The sequence below is a fragment of the Manis javanica genome, chromosome 15 (genome assembly GCF_040802235.1).
Source record: "Manis javanica isolate MJ-LG chromosome 15, MJ_LKY, whole genome shotgun sequence".
NCBI classification, from domain to species: Eukaryota; Metazoa; Chordata; class Mammalia; order Pholidota; family Manidae; genus Manis; species Manis javanica.
This window is the reverse complement of record NC_133170.1, coordinates 4,416,570-4,436,238: the sequence shown is the minus strand read 5'-3', so window position 1 is coordinate 4,436,238 and position 19,669 is coordinate 4,416,570. Positions and strand designations below refer to the sequence as shown.

The following is a 19,669-nucleotide window of genomic DNA, read 5'->3' as shown; positions in this document are numbered from 1 at the left end:
TGTTATGTCACATATATCATCAGACAATGCTCTGCTCTTTCTCTTTCCAGTTGCTCTTGTTCCATATCTGGGCAGCAGTCTTTCCTGACAGCTTATACTTTGCCATTAAAATCTCCAACTAATCACTTCATTTCCCCCTATAATTAAAATCCTAAATATTTAGAAGAGATTCTTCTGGGTAGACATGACTTAAAAAGCACTAAGTCCTGTGTATAGCCTTTCTTGCATTTCATAATCTTGGTATGTCCTCTGAAACTTTGTGTATGTGTGTTATTTTATTTTTATTTCTTTTTATTTGGATAATAGGCTTGCCTATTTCCTTCACTATTCAGAAATGTTACAATATTTTTTTGTTTGTCCTTCTGTATGATTTTTGTAGAAAAATGTATTCCAATATATGGCTTTCATTTCTCAGTAAGCATTTTAGGATACCATTTTGTTCCAAAATAATCATTTAAAAATAATGTAGTCACCCCAGTCTACTAAGAATGAAGAGATGCATGTTTGACTGACTATGTTCCGTTTAGGTGTTTTTTAAAAATGTGAATATTTTCCTTTCTTGCGTTCAGGTTGGTTGGTCACTTCTCTGCAAACTGATAGAAATCTACCCGGATACAATGCAAACCTTAATGGGACCCCAGGATGTTGGACATGATTGGGAAGTTCTTGGGGTTCATCAGTAAGTGTAACAGGTTTAAAAATGAACTGCACTCAATATTTGTCTATACATATTTCAGCCCTTCCCTGGATACATTATATTTACAATCTAAGCCAATCTGGTAAAATCCTTTAAAGTATAGATATTTTTCCTGGAGTTGTAACTTGTATTTATAGATAGCTTTCAACTCAGAGATGTATTATCTAATGGAATTAGAAAATTGACGTTTGTGGTAACATAGCAGGTGGTGGTATAATTTTAATAATATAATGGTAGAGTTACCCAGTTGGTTAAGTTGTAGGTTATTGATGATAACTTATGAGTTGAAACCAGGGAGAGATTTTTTTATTTTTTTACTAGTAGGGCTGATATAAAACACTGGTTCTTCCAAAAAAAAAAGAAAAAGTAAGTCCTATAAATAGTAATGTAGATGTTTATGCTTTACTGTCTTTAAAAAGCACCTTCATGTATATTCATACATCTTTAATGGGCTTAAACCACAGCTTTCAAAATTAAGAAAAAAGAGGAAATTACCTTTCAACACATTTGCAACCAAACCTTGATAGCTGTTTTACCAGCTTTTATTGCAGTTTGCAAGAAAATGACTCCTTAGATGAGACCACTTCTTTAGTTGTAATTAGTTAAGAAAACATTTTCTGAAGGAAAAATGTGTTTCTATGAAAATCCTTTTTGAATAACTTTATTTCTTGAAAATTAGAAAACATTTCTGTCAGTAACTTTAGGTGTTCTTTATATACAATGTGACTTTACCACAGAGAATAAACAAAAATTGTTTCCAGTGGCATATTATAAAAAGCATAATTTATGCTAAACTAAACATTATGTCTTTGTGTTGTCTCTTATTATGAACTAAAGCTGCTAATTTAGACCAATGAGAGCTTTGTTTATGTTTTCCCATCTTCAATAAATATGCATTGTTCTTCAGTTTCCAGCATCTAAAGAGTGTTTCAAAAGAGCATATGTACAATTAATGTATGATTCATTGCCAAACAAATCTCTGAAGCATACAGCACTTAACGAAGACTTTTGCAAAATATACCTGTAATTAGCAATTGTAACATTATGTGTCCCTTGCTTTGGTTGAGAATTTCCAAGATCCCCAAAGATTAGCGATCTGTAACCTTACAGAGTATTGGAAAACTCACCTACTTAATATTCTAGTACAAACCAACTGTTTGAATGAAATTACATAAACATTTCTACAGGCAGTCTCATTCCCTCTCTCATTCCCTCATCCATTCATTTACCCACTATCCATCAGGTATTTGTGACACCCGTACTTAAGGCCAGAAATAGGTTGAACAAGATAGACACACCGCTCTTCACAGTGGGGCATATTAGATCATTCCTAGCAAAAATTTATTGTAAAACATAACCTCCCTATATTCAAGGACTTTTGCCCCCAAAGGCTTATATTGCTAAGGAAGAAATCTGTGTGGTGGTGAAATCAGGAAAAGCGGGAATGGTGTGGGGAGATTTAGGGGCAGCAGGGGTTGGAGGAGAATGGACAGCGACTCGAAGGATGGAGTGTCTCAGTCTCTTACCTTACTACCTGGAGACCATGTGACCAGACTACTTGGATCTGATGAAACCGTGGACGTCACCAGGCTCCGTCTTCTAACATTGTGAAGCCAAACAGCACTTGGCAGGAACAGATTAAACACTGTATATTTTAGAGTTGATAACTCAGGGGCTCAGATTTAATAAATTTGAACCAATTGAATGTTATTGATATACTAAGTCCACTTTCCATTATAAATTATTGTTCATTTCTCTTTCAAAAATAGTAACAGTCAATAATTTAAATATTCGAATGGTTCTTAATGTATATGCAAACTAGCATCTTTATTACATCTCTATAATTTTATATATCAACATGTACCACATTCACAAGTTTCTATCACGTACAAGAATGGGCTTGTTTTTTTGGTGCATAGAGGGTTATGATATTTTGGGTATAGAGTTGGATGAAAATAATTCATAATTGAGTTTGATTATTCAGAGGAAAAAGTCATAACTTTTCATTTGAAATTCTTAACAATTCCCTATTAATTGTCAGAAGTCTGGCTCAGGTTTATAGGAAGAAAATAACAAATGAGCTTCAATATAGGGAAGGAAATACAATGAGACAAATAAAAATATAGGTAAGTAAAAAACAATATGTAAAAAAACAAATGTCTGAGGTGTCATATTTCACTCTTATCTTGATTTCTGTTTTTAATTACAGACTAATTCTTAAGATGCTAACAGTTCATAATGCCAGTGTCAACTTGTCAGTTATTGGACTGAAGGTCTTAGATCACCTCCTCACTTCAGGTAGTATATACATACTTATATTTTAATGCTGACTCAAATTAAAAAATGTTTAAACCATTTATCAAGTGTGTGTTAAAGTCTTTTTAAAGTATAATAATATAACCTAAATATCGATTTCTGAAACTCTTTTGTTTCCATTTTCTCTCCTTATCTCATTTTTCTACACTTTCTCTCTCAAAAATCCCACCCAGTATCTTGATCTTGAACATCACCTTCTGTGTTATCCCTAAACCTAATTTCTATCCTCTGCTTTGCTCTAAACCTGGTCCCACGTCTCACATTCCCAGTAGCTGGTCGCCATGCATGGCTTTGTCATTGTTATTTCTTTCTCCTTTATGTCTCTAATGTGTTTCCCATAGTACGTGTTCTAGAGGATGACATAATAGCAATATTTTAAAAATCTATAGCGTTACTTCTTGAATGCCTGGCAGGTGTCAGGCTTCATGCGTCAAACACTTCACATGCTTTTAAAAACATAGTCCTCCAAACATCCCTTGAGATGGCATTTTACCTCGGTTTCCTGGGAGAAGCACCGGCGTGCGGGGAGGTTGTCTCAGCCAGTTAGTGGTAGATCCGGGGTCTGGTTCTGCCTGTCAGGTTCTTTCCCTGAGGAAACTTCTGCCTAGAGGGTTACAGACCTAAAACAAAGACTCTTTATATGGTGCAGTGATCATGGTCATTGCTGTGATGGACACTTGCTATGACATGAAGCTCTGAGAAGAAAGGCTGCTTGCAGGGGAGCTGACCACGAAGGTCAGGGAGGCGTCTCCCTTAGCGCCGTGGACGGCGCATTAGGTCAGGAGGTCGGTGTGTGCAGAGTCGCAGAGACCTGGGAGGACGGCATGCGAGGGTGGACACAGCGGTGGCGAGATTTTAAATGTCTTCTTGGCTTTGCTAATAATGACAACCCAATAGGAGCCCGGGGGACGAAGAAAGAGAGAAGAGAGAAAAGCAGAGCATGAAGAAAGAGATGGGAATGGCCCCAAAGTCCTCGCCACTTCGCCGCAGCCTTTACTGAAATGGATAGTACGACGTACCCACTAGTCGTAACCATAATGTATTTTAAACTCGTTGGCAGCCCCCCCTTTTCCTTTTCTGTTCTCCATTTCACAGTGGGCAGGAAACCGAGGGTTTTTGAAGAGTCTCCCGATCCTGGGATATATTGAGTCAGCAGCATGCAAACAGTTTGGAAATTCGGCATATGTTTTGAAAAGACGAGTTAAATCAATTTCTTCCATACAACATTTAGGATTTTGCGCTGTGAGCTGTTTTATGCATTTTGAAGTCCACTTCAGATACTTATGGAGGGGTTAATTTATGAATCACTTTATTGTAAGTACTGGAACAGAGATATGTAGAAAACCACCACAGGAACATCGAGAAGAAAAAAGTTAAACACATTTGTACAAAGTTAAGAGCATGGACATGCACTGCCTAAATGTCGATCCAGCCCTGCCTCTTACTAGCTGTTGAACCCTAGACAAAAATCACATGGGTCAGTTAACCTTTCTGTGCTGTTTTCTTGTTTTCTTACGTCTAAAATGGAGATCACACCTACCTCATGGGGTTGTGCTGGGTTTACATGTATTAAGAGTGAACTGCTTCAGCCTGTGTCTGAGACGCTCATTATTTAGGTGTTATTTCTTGAATTATGGTGGGAGTATGTTTGGTGCGGGAAAGGGCAAGGGCATCCCACAATGCCAGTGCAAGTGCACATGGGTATCAGAGAAAACGGTCAGCAAGGAGCAAGGGGTTTGCATGTCTGGAACTGAGGCGACGTGTGGAAGGACTGGGGCCGGTGAGATCCGTGTACTCAGTTTGTGAAGGGTCTCGTTTTTGGACTGAGGACTATGGGAGGCCTTAAAAGGTTTCAGCAAGGGGTTTAAAAGATCACATTTTGTTTTTAGTAGTATAATGCAGGGATTAAATGAGGTAGAGATTTGGGTTAAGCTGAGCCTTTAAGCAATTGTGTTTGCACTCGGGGCGGGAGGTGACGAGGTCCTGAACACAACAGGAATGGAAGGGCTTAGTTCAAAAGGAATTTTCCAGATGTTTAGAAGATAGACTTGAAGGACTTAGTCTTGAGTTGGTTCTTTGGCTGGGCAGAGAATGAGAAGAGAGAGGGAGGAGGGGCAAGGGAGATGTTTCTTGGGTGATGGCATCATTACTGTTGAACGAAGACAGGGAATAGGCTAAATTGGGGTGGCCGTGGAATATTTGGGTGGTGCTGTCTAAGAGGCAGATGAAGTGTGTCTCAGTAGTTTAGGACAAGAGGTCTTGGCCACCATACATGTAGGATTGATTGGGAATCACAGAGTCATAGTAAAGTGCACTGGGAATTTACCGTAGAACTTGATAGGTCCAACATCTGGGCCAAGTGGTGAAAAGTCTACAAACCGTTCATAATCCTCATGTGAACATGACTACATTAAATGTTAAAGCAGCTATTTACTCGGGGCATATTGTTCTCTTCCAAATAGGTAAAATCACTTTGCTGATATTGGATGAAGAAAGTGATATTTTCCTGTTAATTTTCGATGCCATGCGCACATTTTCAGCCAATGATGAAGTCCAGAAACTTGGCTGCAAAGCTTTACGTGTGCTGTTTGAGACAGGTATTTTAAAGTGTCAGATTATTCATTTTGATATTTGCATAAGAAAAAAGGGTTGATAATGGGGAAAGTAGAATATAATTTTGAGAGTAAGAGTGTATCTAAAATTGTACCATTTATTAAGAAGTAGGAGCTGTCAGTGAAGGCTAAATAGTGCAGGTAAATCAAATATTGCTTATTTGTGTGGAATGAATTTCATTCATGGTTTATAAATTAAAAAGTTGGAGAACTAAAAAGTCTTGTTGATTATGAAGAGTGTTGCATTTGCTAACATTTTTGTTACCACCATTCTCAGGCTAGAAAAAACAGAGTTTTATACATGCTTTTGAGGTTATCACCCAATAAAATGACTCTGAATGGAACTCATTGGCTTGATGAAAAGACTTTAAGTATTAAAATTAATGATGACAATTTCTGATCTTTTTAAAATGAAAACCATTGAGACAGAGTATTTCAATGTCAAATTAGTTGTCATTTTCTAAAGTTGACCCTCGAGTTAATTAATACATTTAGCTGAGCCGCCCTTCGACAGTGTCCCATTAACCACTCCTTTTGAAGTACTGTGGTATGTTCACCTCCAGTGAGTAACAGGCCATCATTTTTAGTCGTTGGTCAGTTTTCTCTAGTCTCCCCAAATGAAATTATAAATAATTTTGTTTTTCTGAGAGCTGTCTGGTCATTAACACTTGTACATTTCAAAACACGGAATTCCTAATATAGGTCAACATGCAATTATTTTAATCTCAATAGGTTTTTTTTTCCGTTATAAAATTCTCAGGAAGGGTCTTCTGCTGAAATATATTTTTAAATTAACATTCTATTGTATTTACTGTGCCTCATTGAACTATCATGAGTGTTACACTTTTGAGTAATTATATTCTTATATCATGTTTGAGCTTTTTCAGTATTTTGTCTTTCCTTTTTTAGTTTCAGATGAGCAGCTGACAGAATTTGTTGAGAATAAAGACTATATGGTATTGCTAAATGCATTAAAACATTTTAAAGATGAAGAGGAAATTGTGCTTCATGTCCTGTACTGTTTACATTCCCTGGCAATTCCTTGTAAGTAGCCTGTATTCATGATTTTTTTTCGTATCTGAAACGTTACAATGTACCTCCTTTTCTGAGTGTGTTTTAAAAATATTTTTATTATTTAGAAACTTATGCATGTTAAACCCATTCATTTATTTATTCACTTAATTAATTTATATTTATTGATACTGTACTGCAGCTGGTTCTGGGCTTGGTGCTGGGGAAACCAGAGCAGAAAATATAAATATTTTTCTTGCCCTCCTTGCAGAGCTCCATGCAGGCTACAGATAAGTACATAAGTGATTATAATGTATTATAAGGCAGGCGTTGGCAGAAGTACTTAGGTTTTTGAGAACAGAGTGAGGCAAGATCTTTTAGCAGAGACCTGAATGTGGAGGAGGCCTGTGTGGGTAGAGAGGTGTGAGGTAAGGTGGAAATGCGTGCACTGTCCCGGGCAGGGCACATGGTGAGCATGAATATCCTGGAGCAAGACCGCACAGTGCCTCCGAGAAGATAAGCATAGTGCAGCAGATGGTGGGTTTACGCACATGTGCGTATGTACGTGCACAGCCCTGAGTGTCTACTTGGGTGTTATTTCATGGAGGTGGGGGAGGGCTTGGTAAGAGTCGGTGGATGAGGCTGGAGACATAATCAGATCTGGAAGGGCCTGAAGAGCCACAGGAAGGAGTTTGAACTTTATGTGATTCTGGTTTAGCATTTAGGCATGCTTTGAAATCCAACCCCTTTACCACAAAAAAAGTGCAAGTAAGAAATTAATTTGATGTGTGTTAGAGGTGATTGCTAATGGGTTAAGATAGTGCTTCAGATTCGATTACTTTTGTTTTATAAGTGCACATGAGCATTTTGTATTTCACGTAGTACCTGTGTGGGTTTGTACAGGGTATGCACATCTCATATTTTCATCTTCACACGTGAGGATTAAATGGCTAAATAATGGGAAAAATGCCAAATAGTACCTCACATGTAATAAGTGTTTTACAAACATTCACAGTATTATTTAATTTGTATTTTGTATGTGCATAGTATAATGTCTGCATATATAATATATTAATATACATAGAGAAATCTGCAGAAGTGAGACTTGCATGAAAACTCAATCCCCTTGTGAAAAACTGTTTTTTCTGTGTGTGATGGCTATAAATCCATCATTTTCTTATGCATGGGAAATTAAACACTTGAGAGGAGATGGGGCTGAATAATAATAGAGAATGGGCAGAGTTTGAAATTTCTCTGAGTCATCCATGCCAACAAACTGAATCTATTCTTTATTTTGCTTTTCCTTGGCTATGTTTATACACTTATTTATTTATTTAGAGCTGGCTGTTTTTGAAACTCATTGTTTCTACCCACATCTGACATAACTCCATGAAAATGTGTTGGTTCATAATGCAAAGGTCAGAGAAAGCTGCAACTGAAAATAAAACTAATAAAATGTTTTAAACACTGATTCTAATACAAAGACATTCGCCTTTGAGCCTTACAGCAAATTATGTCTTCTATTCTGAATAGAAGCACATAATTGTTTTAAGAGGCCATTTCCTTTCATGATGATATGTTTTTCTATATTTAATGTTTTTTTAATAGAATTTAAACATTAAAAAATGTTTTGGGGGGGGGAACAGTTTATGCTGCAAAAGATAGAAAAATGCTTTGGAGACACCATTTTTTGTTAACAATAGTGAACATTTCATTTGGACTTAGAAATTCGTTTTCTCCACATAGGTTCACATACTCCCTATTGGTTCGTTGCCTCCCCCAAAGGATTCTTCCTTCCTTTCTGGTTCACCTATGTTTGCCCCTTAGCCGTATATTTTAATATCATGCCTCTCCTCCCCTTTTCCTTGTCTGTCTCCAAGCCTTTAGGAAGCGTGATGTTGCTGTCTCTTACCCTGACTGATCTTCTGCCCTTCTGGAATGGACAGGAAATAGATCATATCTGATTCTGTCTGTTCTGTTATGTGACATACTCTTACTTTTCCATCTGTTGGTTTGGGGAAAAGGAACAACGTAAAACCATTATCCAATGGAGCAGCGCCTCACTGGGAAACAGGTCCCACGTTAATTTATGTGGAATTTATGATTCACACATTACGTTTTAGACTTCTACAAAGGCACTCCCAAGTTCCCCCTTTTAAAAAGTTTTTAAGCCAAGAAACTGGAATAAAGCAACATTTCCTTCATACTAGAGATGAGTCCTAAGTCCTGTTAATTAGCAATGAACAACATAGTGTTTTTTATAGCTATTTGACAAAACCTGATACTTAAATTTGGAAACATGGCCATCTGCCAGATCGTTGTAATCTATGTAAGATGGCTTTGTATGCATACTTACCTTATTGGTAATTATGATTTCTTTAAATTTAGGCAATAATGTTGAAGTCCTCATGAGCGGCAATGTCAGGTGTTACAATATTGTGGTAGAAGTCATGGAAGCATTCCCTATTCATGAAAAAATTCAAGAAGTGAGTTGCTGCTTGCTCCACAGGCTTACATTAGGTGAGTTATAATTCTTGGTTAATTTATTATTGCAGTCTCTGCAAGTGTATACATCATATGTATGTTGTACGTTGATGAATAAATAGCATCTTGACATTCATTGGATGGAAATATTGTAGCAAACTGTTCTGCCCTGCTTGGATGAAATTTTAAAAGGAGTGGCAACAGTAGATATGTGTAATGTAAGAGAAATCTTACTGTCAGTGCTGCATTTAAAGTATAATTATGTAAATGGATGATGCATACAGAAGAATACAGCAGAAAATGTGAAGTGCAATGCAGAAAAGCTCCTACCCAACTTAGATATTAGCATAGTGCCAGTGCTGTAAAGTTATTCTGGGCTACGTCTTTCCCCTGATATTTTACAGAGGTTAACACTATCCAGAATTTTGTGCTGATAAATCATTTGCTTTCTAAATACTATTTTACTATATTCACATATCTCCCTAAACAAAATAGTTAATGCTGCTTAATAAAAATGAAATCATGGTGGATGTTGTCTTCTGCAATTTAAAAAAATTAACATTATGTTTTTAAGACTCAAATATTTTTGCATATACTTGAATGTAGTATTCTATTATATGGAGATAGCACAATTTATTTCCATTCTCCTATCAGTGGGCATTTGGTTTATTTCTTATTTTATGCTACTACCATCTATGATGCTGCTAAAATATAAATGGGGGTGCATATCTTTTTAAGTATTTCTCTGCTATTGGTGTTCTCTCCTTAGCAAAATACCTGATTTGTCTTCATCTATTTTTTCATAGTATAGTCGTTCCTTTTAAAAATTGATTCATAGTTCTAGGTAATAATTTTTTGGTAGTTGGTTGTATGTACTGAGACCATCTTCCCCTGATTGGTGACCTGTCCTTTCGTCATCTTTAAGGCGACTTTGTAATTTAGTTTAATAATCAGTTGCTTTGAGCTTTACCCCTTTTAAATATACCTTAGGAAATCTTTCCTTAAGATAATAAATATATGTTATCCAAAATCTTTGTAATTTAAGGATTAAAGCATTGTAATCTGTCTTGAATCATTTTCTGTAAGTAGGAATTCAATTCCCTTTTTTATAATATGGAAAGCATACTTTCTTATATGGTTCATCCATTTCCCAGTGGTATGATACACTGAATATATATAATATATATGTATTACACGTCTATAACATACATTACATATATTATTAAATATAGGTTCCTGTTTTTATTGTTTTTTGTGGCATTGGTTATTTTGATTCATCCGGATCCAATATATTGTTTAAATTACTGTAGCTCTGTAAGTCTTGATACCTGCAAAGCTAATATTCTATCACTATACATTCTTCTTTACTTGGGTACAGTTTGACTTTTTTCTTGGACCTTTACTACCCCATATAAATTTTATAATTAAAATTTTCCAGTTCCTTGGAAAACTTCATTGAGATTTTGACTGGAATTTCGAAGTATCTGGATAAATTCAAGAAGAACTGGCAACTTTTCTTTATAATTTCTTCCATACAAGTCTTGCACATCTTGTTAGTTATTTCTAGATATCTTGTTTTTTAATTATTATAACTATCTCTTTTACAGTTGTAGTTTTGAACCGTATAGGCATAAAGAAATGTGAATGATTTTTTGGTATATGGATTTTACCTACCTTTCTAAACTCTTTTATTAATTCTAACAATTTACGTATAAATGCTCTCAGGTGTTTTTATGTAGTAATTATTTTAATTTGTGAATAATGACATTTTGAGTTCTTCCTTTCTTCTCTTTATAAACATCATTTCACTTCCTTGTCTTTGTGCATGGCCCAAAATTATCAGTACATTCTTAAATAGAATCGAATTATTAATAAAGGCTTTCTTATCTTGTTCTTGACTCTGAAGAGAATGCTGTAGTGTTCTCCCATCCAGAACGGCGCTTGTGATAAGATTTTTGTTGTTTTAATCTTGTTTTCTGACACATAGTTTTTATCAAGTTAAGAAGTTTCCCTCTGTTCCTTGTTTGCATTTATTTTTACATGTGGCTTTTATTTTTAAATGAGTGTTGAATTTATCAAATATTTAAAAGAATATATTAAGAACATCTTGATAATATGGAGAATCACACTTGCAAGTTTAATAATGGAATGTTGTATTGCAGTCTTGGGATAAATTTAACTTGGTCATTTATTTGATTTTTTATACATTTCTAAAAATCTCTTTTTATTTTCAGATCTCCCAGGTAACGTTTAACTACTCTTGTTTGCTTTTGTTTTTCCTTTTCTCCCCTTGCTCTTCCCGTTTTTATTTGTATTCCTTTAGTCATAATACATAGCTATCTTGTGTTCTGTATCTGATAATTTCAATACATGAAGTTCTTAGGAGTTGAAACCCACTGCTTCTAGGCTTATAGTCAACATGTCACAAAGCCTTGTTTTCTGAACTTCATGTGAGTTTCTCTTGGAGTTAAATCTGAGAATCCTGAGGACCTAAATTACAGGGGCTCCTCCAGAGATGCTTTCCAGGAGCTCAGGGCTCAGGACTAACCTGGGAACACATCGGAATACCCTTTTGAGCTTGATGTGGGAGATGCTGATACCTTGGAGAGAGTCCAAGGCTAGTCTGTGGATCACAGTGATAATTTCCCACAAGGCTACTCTGATTGTCCATTTGTTTTCAGCTCGTAGTTCTTGTCTCAACTCCTTGTTTGGCCTCCTTCTCCTTAACCCTCCCCTCCCCGAGTACACACCTTGAAGCTTCCCTTAATATTTTTTTGTGAGCAGAACGGTGCACTAAAAGCTGAATAGTTGGTGAACGACAAAGTAGGATTGCTATCTGTTGGAGATTGGTGCTGATGACGTTTCCCTGAAAGGATTATCAGAAATGTTTTGCGCAAACTCAGGATTATTGGAATAGGCATTTAGCCTTTGATCACTACAACTTTGGTGGGAAAAATCATCATTCTTTTGAAAAAACTAATTTTCATAATTTTACGCCAGCAACTTAGATTTTTAACTTCTAGAATTATGACTATATCTCCTGCGTAATTCAGAAATTCATTTCAGCATTAGTAAAGTTACCAGGTAATATCACTTAAGATGTGATTTTTAGAAATTGAATTTTCATTTGCATGTACAACTTCATTTTATTTCTTTCCTTGATAAGCATATATCAAGTGTTTGTCATATGACCAAAACTGTGGAGATATAATGATAATGTCTTAATATTTGCACAGTTCTTTCATAGTTTCCTAAGTAGTTTCATACATGTAAAGGTTTTAGATCCTTGAAACAATCCTGGGAGATGGAATATTGTTATTATCTCCATAGTTATATGAGGATCTGTTTCAGCAAATTGGTGTGTCTGTTTCAGCAAATTGGTGTCTTATCCAAGATCATATAGTAAGGGGAGAAATCAAACTGAAAACCCAGATTTCTGCTTCCCTAAGCCAAAGAAAGCATTTTTTTTAAAAGCGTAATAGCCATTTACTAATTTACACCTTTTATCAGGAGAGATTTTTGCTCATTATATTTTCATGAAGGACACAGTTGTATAAGCTAGCTTATATATGGGAACATTTTAATGTAATTCAAAAGATTTTTTAAAAGTCTAGCTAATAGAGTAGTGCACTAAAATAGAATTCTCTCTTTCATGTTCTACAACTTACCATAGTCAAGTTCCAACTTGCACAACTTATATTAAAAATGTGAGTTCACCATCATCCCTTGAAATAAGTGAGAGGAAGAAATGCTTTGACTGTCACCATTGAGGAAATGGTGCTTGGTTGTCAAATTGGCCTATAATGGTACAGTAAGGGTGCTTGGCCTTATGCTGTTGAAATCAAATAAACCATACAAGCTGTCTCATTTATAAGTTTTGTATTGTTCTGCAAGAAAAGCTGGTTAAACTTTAACTTCCTCCTCGTAATTAAAATAATAACCCAAAGTCAATATATAAGCACTTAACATTTTGTCAAATTATGTAGTTTACTTATGAGCTTACTGCATTTAAAGGCCTTATACAATTTTCTATGTATTTTCACATACATTGTCTGAAAATAAGGTAAAGTCAGTCATACTGGCATTTGCTCAGAGTCACACTGCTGTTTGGTGGTAGAGCAGCTGTTGGCAGTGACAGGGGAGTAACAGGAAAAAAGAAGGTAAACGGGACAACCCAAGTTTAGATAAGTTTGTAAAAGCACAGGAGAATCTTTTCGAAATGACACTCTAAGACTAGACACCACCAAGGGCTGGGGAGTTTGTCTGCTTAGTGGGTGAATATGGGAAAAGCAAAAACATAAGATGTTGAAAAGGATGAGCTAGACCTTGTTAAACGGCCTTTTGATTTTGAAGTCACTGATTAATTTTTGGTGTGAACTTTAGGCTTTCCATGATATAAGATCTTTTCCAGTTCTGGCTTCGTGTCTCAGGGATTATATAACAACACTTACAGCTAAATAATAGTTTCATTCTTAGATCCAGAAGGAACCTCGTGACTTTTAGTGAGTTGCAAGCCAAATGGAAGGAGGTGCATATTTCTGGATTATCATTTACAGATTATTTTCTCATAAGGATTTAGATTTTTGGATGATGTGTTGAGTTTCAGAAGAGTGAGTATAAAAAGGTGTGGGGCTTCCTCCTGGGTTGGGTTAGAGGTGGTAAAATATTCCCTTATTTCTCTTCTAAATCATCGCAGACAAGATCAAGTAGTGATAAATGGGGCAGTGGGTTTTTCTGAGCAGCATTCCTTTAAGTGAGAGAAGAGCGTTTCAGCAAAAGCATTTGATGACAAGGGAGGGTCTTTTTTCATTTTTCTGAAGGCAAGAAAGTTAAGCTGTTTTGTCCGATGATAATTGTCATGCCATGTGTATCAGTGTTTCACTTGAGGACGCCATTAGAGGCAGCCAGGGAACACAAAGTTAATATATCCCAAACACATCATTTTTGCTCAGTCCGTTCCATTGTCTAAGTAAGATAATCGAATGACTGCATGAAATAAATCTGTAAAACTTTACACAACCATATTAAGCTATTTTGATTAAAGTAAATATATGTTTTAATGCCATTAAAATATTCCTAACTACTCAAATTTATTGGTTGAACTACTGTTACATAATTACAAGTGATTTAAATTCCAGGAATTCAGCTAACATCTTCCTTCACTTTCAGGTAATTTTTTCAATATCCTGGTATTAAATGAGGTGCATGAGTTTGTGGTGACCGCCGTACAACGGTATCCGAAGAATGCCACGTTACAGATCGCAGCCCTCAGCTGTTTAGCACTCCTCAGTAAGTGGCTCTACTAAAATGGAAATTCTTGTGGGTGCCTTTGGTCTTTTATTTTTTAAATATTATTTATTTTTTAATCTTCTTTAGTTGAAGTATAGTTGTTATGCCATCTTATATTAGTTTCAAGTATACAACACACTGTTCAGCAGGGCCCCATATGATTAAATCTTCGCCGCCACTAGTGCAGTTGCTCTCTGCCAAGACAGAAAAGATGTTGCAGAGGGTGCCTTTGATCTTGAATGTGAACATTGTAACAAAGAAGTCACATGCAGAGAAGGAAGCACTAAATGCCTTTTCTGTCCCACGTAATTCATTTTCCAGTCGAGGACACTTTCAGGGGAACTAATAGTTGTGATTAAGTGCACCCTTCCCAATTTGTACATCAGGAAATACATACTTAGCTTTGTCACTGGGCACCTAATCTCCTCAATTTGTCTTCTCTTAACCTGTTGGTTTTGTTTGGAAATTTCTTCCCCATTCAGTTATTCAGCCAGGTGGGATGGCACTCCTCTGAGGTGTGTAACGTATTAAAAGGTCTTTGCAATTAACCAAGGCCATTATGAAAGAATACATCACTCTGCTGATAATGTTTCAAAATATGGACTTGAAATTGGTTATTTACATGGTAAATCATATGTTTATATTTTTTTCAAGCTGAGACCATTTTCTTGAATCAAGACTTAGAGGAGAAGAGTGAGAATCAGAATGACGAGGAAGAAGAGGATAAATTGTTTTGGCTGGAAGCGTGTTACAAAGCGCTAACATGGCACAGAAAAAACAGGCACGTGCAGGTTGGACCCTCTCGTAAATATCAGATTTATTTGAAATCGTGTTTGTTCAGTGATTTATGTTTTGACAGGTTTCTTTTTTTCCCCCCCTCCCCTAACCCAGGAGGCTGCGTGCTGGGCTCTGAACAATCTCCTGATGTACCAGAAAGGTTTACACGAGAAGATTGGAGATGAAGATGGCCAGTCAGTAGTTCTGATTTTATATGATAGAGAATTTCACTTATATTTTTATATAAAATACAAAATACCATAACCGCAACTTTTATTGTTAGACATATTTTCGTTATGGTCATATATGTTTTAAGTGTTGACATAAAACAGTAGTGGATATATAAGATGTTGTTCAGTAGTCAGTAACAGGTGGTGTGTTTGAGTTATTACTGAGAGATTTGGAATCGAGAGTCATTCAGTAAACTAGGAATGTTCGAGAAAACGAAAAACCTTTGCATTTTTCGCCCGTCTTTTAAAAATGCCATATTGAATTATCTTAGGTGATAGAAATTACAGAGCCACTGTGACCTTTTCTGTTGTGGGGACTAGCTAGCAGGTTGTCAGTACCAGGAATTAAATGTGCTAGGAAGCCTCCTTTAGTGATTGCCCCCCTGACTGGCACTGTTGGCCTGTCTTCCCCTGAGAGGGTTCTTCCTGCCTGGCAGTTCTTGAGGCTTTGTGGGTGTGTCATTCAAGCATCATTAGACCAGCCTGTCTCTCTCAGACATGCAAAATATGAGCAGAAGTTTTCACGTATGTCAGATTTGCCTCATGGCCACAAGCCTTTTTGTTTTACAGCAACTGCTTGTATTTGTGTTTTTTGCTCTGGATGTTAAAATTTGAATGACATCAAGGAAATTTAAAGAGTACTATTCTACATCTCAAATCCTGACAGCCTGTTTGTGTACTGACCCACTGCCGATCAGAAGGGAATTCATGACACATATGCTATTTAATTAAATTCCTCCATTCTGAAAGGAAATAGCAATCTTTTGAAAATTATATGTTAAGCCAGTGTTCTAATCCACTTTGAACAATCTTTTTAAGAGATCAGAGTTAGGTGGATTTAATTACAGTTTATAAATTTCAGTTCATAGCACACCGATTCCTCAGTATCCACAGGAGAGATTTAAAAGAAATACATTAATAAAAGAAAATAAACTGAAGCTGTAAATTTTAAAAACTCATGTGAATTCTTTACATATTTTTATTTTTCTTTCTTCCTCCCATTATCTTCTTTTTACTCTTAGCACCTCTTTCTATAGTTGCTGTATTTTTTCCTCCTTATCTGTGTATCAACTTTGAAGAAACAGGGAAATACTAATATTATTATTTAATGGATTTAACTCTAACTTTTAAATGTAAAACTGTGTAATGAGAATTCATTTTTGTATGTGGAGGTGGGATAAAATGTTGTTTATATGCCCTTATTTGTTAGAGGTTAGACAATGATAAGTGCGAATTATTAAAACAATAGGCACTAATTTTGTGACTGTCTCTGCGGAAGGTTCCCAGCTCATAGGGAAGTGATGCTGTCTATGCTGATGCACTCCTCGTCCATAGAGGTCTTCCAGGCATCCGCAAACGCGTTGTCCACTCTCCTGGAACAGAACGGTAAGAGGTGCGCCGCATTTTTTAATAAAAGGAAACACAGTTTTTTTTTTTACTAAAAGCAATACACTGTAAAACATTCAAACATGTATATGTATATCTGATTATACATATATATATATATGGAAGGATAAAGAAGAAATTAAAACATTTTGGCGTTTATCTTCTGGACGTCTATGTATCTACTCACACATAACATATACAATGTATTTTCTATTTTTTGCAGAAATGGGATCATGTTTTACTCTTTTAAAGCCAAATTTTATAAATTTTTTTGCATTGATAAATGTAAATTCTCACATTATCATTTTTAGTGGCTGTATAGCTTCCCAGTGTACGCCTATGTTCAATTTTATGAACCGATTTCTTGATAATGAACTTTTTAGTTTGTGTCCAGTGAGATTTTTTTTTTTTGGTACCTATAATAAACACCAAATGGTCACTTTTTCCCATTTTCCTTTATACCCTGTTCCTGTTATTTTCTTAGGGAGACTTTCTAGAAATGCAATGGGTGAGGAGGTAGTTACCATTTAAAATCTATGCATTTAAAAACCATCACGTGCATATTTCTTTATGCTGTTATTCAAGTCAAATCAAGGGAGGAATCATCTCTTCTTCCTTTTCCTCCTTTCTCACTCTGCCTCTCGGATGGCAGTTTAATAAAAGGTTTGCACGGACAACGGACCTTAGAGATGGACAGAGATTGTCCTTGGGATAGTGAATCCGAGCAGGGGCGGTGGGAAAAGCAATTGCTTGTCTCAAGTCCCCATCTTCTGCTGCACAGATACCTGCATAGGAATCTCGCTACTGGAAATGAGGACTGGACTTGACTGCTTTTGTGTGGGGCACTTAGGAGAGGAGACCAGCCTGTACCATGTACAAACATTGTGTTTGTTCTGTAATTCTCAATCCCTTGGAAATCTTTGGCATGCCAATGAAACCACCATGATTTTGTGAGACTTGGGCAGCTTCTTATTATGGTGTCTGAGGATTAGTTATATTTGGAGTCATCCTTCATTGCTTTCTTCAGAATCTCTGCTCTTTCCGTTTCCTTATTTCTTTGTTCTTGATCCATTTTCTGTTGTCCTCAGAGTTCTGCCTTAGGAGGGTATTAACCTAATCAGCTTGTTCACCAACCTTTGTGGGCGACTGCTAATTGAAAGACTCTTACGAACGCTGGGTGTGTAGGGATGGATTTTCCAGAACAATGACTGGATTGGCAGCCAGAAGAATTGGGTGCTGCCTTGGTGGTACCCAGGCCAAGACTCACACATCATGTGTGACATTTTCCTCATTTAATTAACTAATTCAGTTAATATTTATGAGCTCCCCCTATGTACTTGACAGTGTCCTAGGCAGTTGGGATATGCCTGTTAAATGGAGTACTCCCCGGCTCATGGAGCTCAAACTCTAGTGGGGAAGATAATAAAGCTAAAAAAATATATGATATCTGAGGTAGCTAAGAAGTAAAATGAAGCAGAGCAAGAGGATTTATGTTAGGGGGTCAGAGGAATTGAAAGCATGACTAGACAGCCAGGAAGGTGACTATTGACCCGAAGGCCTGAAGGCAGTTGTATATTGTTATTGGCCTTTTAAAGAAGATAATTTATTGCTAAAATGGAGTGGTAGAGGTAAAAAATATTATGTAGATAGCTGGTAAATGAGATGGGTAAAGTGTGACGTAAACTAGTTCTAAAGTGACTCCATGATGTCATTTCTTTCCCTATGTCTAGTATTTGATGAAATTTCTATTCTCAACTTTCTAGTCAAAAGTCAAAAGCTGAGTTAATGTTCAGGACAGTGGTTCTTAAAGTGCGGTCCCTGGACCAGTCATCTTGCCTGGGGACTTACTGAAGTTGTAAATTCTAGGGCCCCCATACAGCCCTGCTGAATCATGAACTCTGGAGCTGGGACCCCACAAAGTGTGTTTTAACAGCCCCGCCTTTCCCACCCGCAACTCCCCAAGTGATTCTGATAGAACTAAAGTGTGAGAACTGCTGGTCTAGAAAAATGTCGATCTTTTAAAGTATCTCCTTAGTTAGAATTTAGCCACTTTTGGAGGGATTATTAAAATTTCTGATGTGACCAAGCAAAACAACCAACTTCTCACCATAGCTTAATGTGTGATATCCTGCATGTCTTTAAAACGTGTGAGTTTTTCAGATTTTGGCAGTATTTTAGAATGTGTGTATCACTTCCACTTATTTCTGAGTTTTGTCCTGTCCTTTCTCCCTTTCCCAATGTTAGATTGATAACTCGTTTTTCAACATGCAGACCTTCCTCATCTCATGATGAGGTTACGTCCATGTAAACCCACTGTAAGTCGGGAGTGCATTTCGTACGCCTAACCTACCGAGCATCATAGCCTAGCCTAGCCTGCCATAAAATGTGCTCGGGGCACTTAGATTAGCCTTCAGTGGGGCGAGGTCTTCTAACACAAAGGTTATTTCATAATAAAAGGTTGAATACCTCATGTAATTTATTGAATACTGCACTGAAGGGGAAAACCGGAATGCTTGCGTGGAGACAGGCTGGTTGTTTACCTTCCTGATGGTGAGGCTGCCGGGAGCTGCGGCTGTTGTCACCAGGGAGAATCGGAAGGCATAGCAATATCTTGGGAAAAGGTCAGACCCCAAATTTGAATTACATTTTCTACTGAATGTGTATCGCTTTTACACCATTGAAAGTAAAAAAAAAAAACAATCCTAAGTGGTTTAAACCATCATTTAATAGGGACTGTCTGCAGTGCTTAGGTTAGAAGTTCCTAAGTTTCATTTTCTGCCACTTTCAGGGGGTTAAGTTACAGTGTAATGTTGTAGTTGACATTTATGTAGAGGCTTCAGGACAATTGATATTTATATGGAAACTTC

At 36.6% G+C, this 19,669-nt stretch overlaps 1 protein-coding gene across 6 annotated transcripts in view; it reads left to right on the top strand.

Annotated features, from left to right (window-relative positions):
- Window positions 1–19,669, top strand: part of LRRK2 (leucine rich repeat kinase 2) — a 120,037-nt gene that overhangs the window by 4,255 nt on the left and 96,113 nt on the right. For 4 of the 6 annotated variants that reach the window (XM_073223795.1, XM_073223792.1, XM_073223793.1 and 1 more), the window contains exons 3-11: window positions 570–679; window positions 2,907–2,995; window positions 5,476–5,610; window positions 6,535–6,669; window positions 9,025–9,156; window positions 14,290–14,409; window positions 15,064–15,200; window positions 15,301–15,380; window positions 16,696–16,802. In XM_073223795.1, coding sequence (XP_073079896.1) covers window positions 570–679; window positions 2,907–2,995; window positions 5,476–5,610; window positions 6,535–6,669; window positions 9,025–9,156; window positions 14,290–14,409; window positions 15,064–15,200; window positions 15,301–15,380; window positions 16,696–16,802 — 1,045 coding nt within the window. Of the gene's footprint in view, window positions 1–569; window positions 680–2,906; window positions 2,996–5,475; window positions 5,611–6,534; window positions 6,670–9,024; window positions 9,157–14,289; window positions 14,410–15,063; window positions 15,201–15,300; window positions 15,381–16,695; window positions 16,803–17,821; window positions 19,424–19,669 lie in introns of those variants that run through there. The other 2 variants (XM_073223796.1, XM_073223797.1) reach the window with 2 other exon arrangements.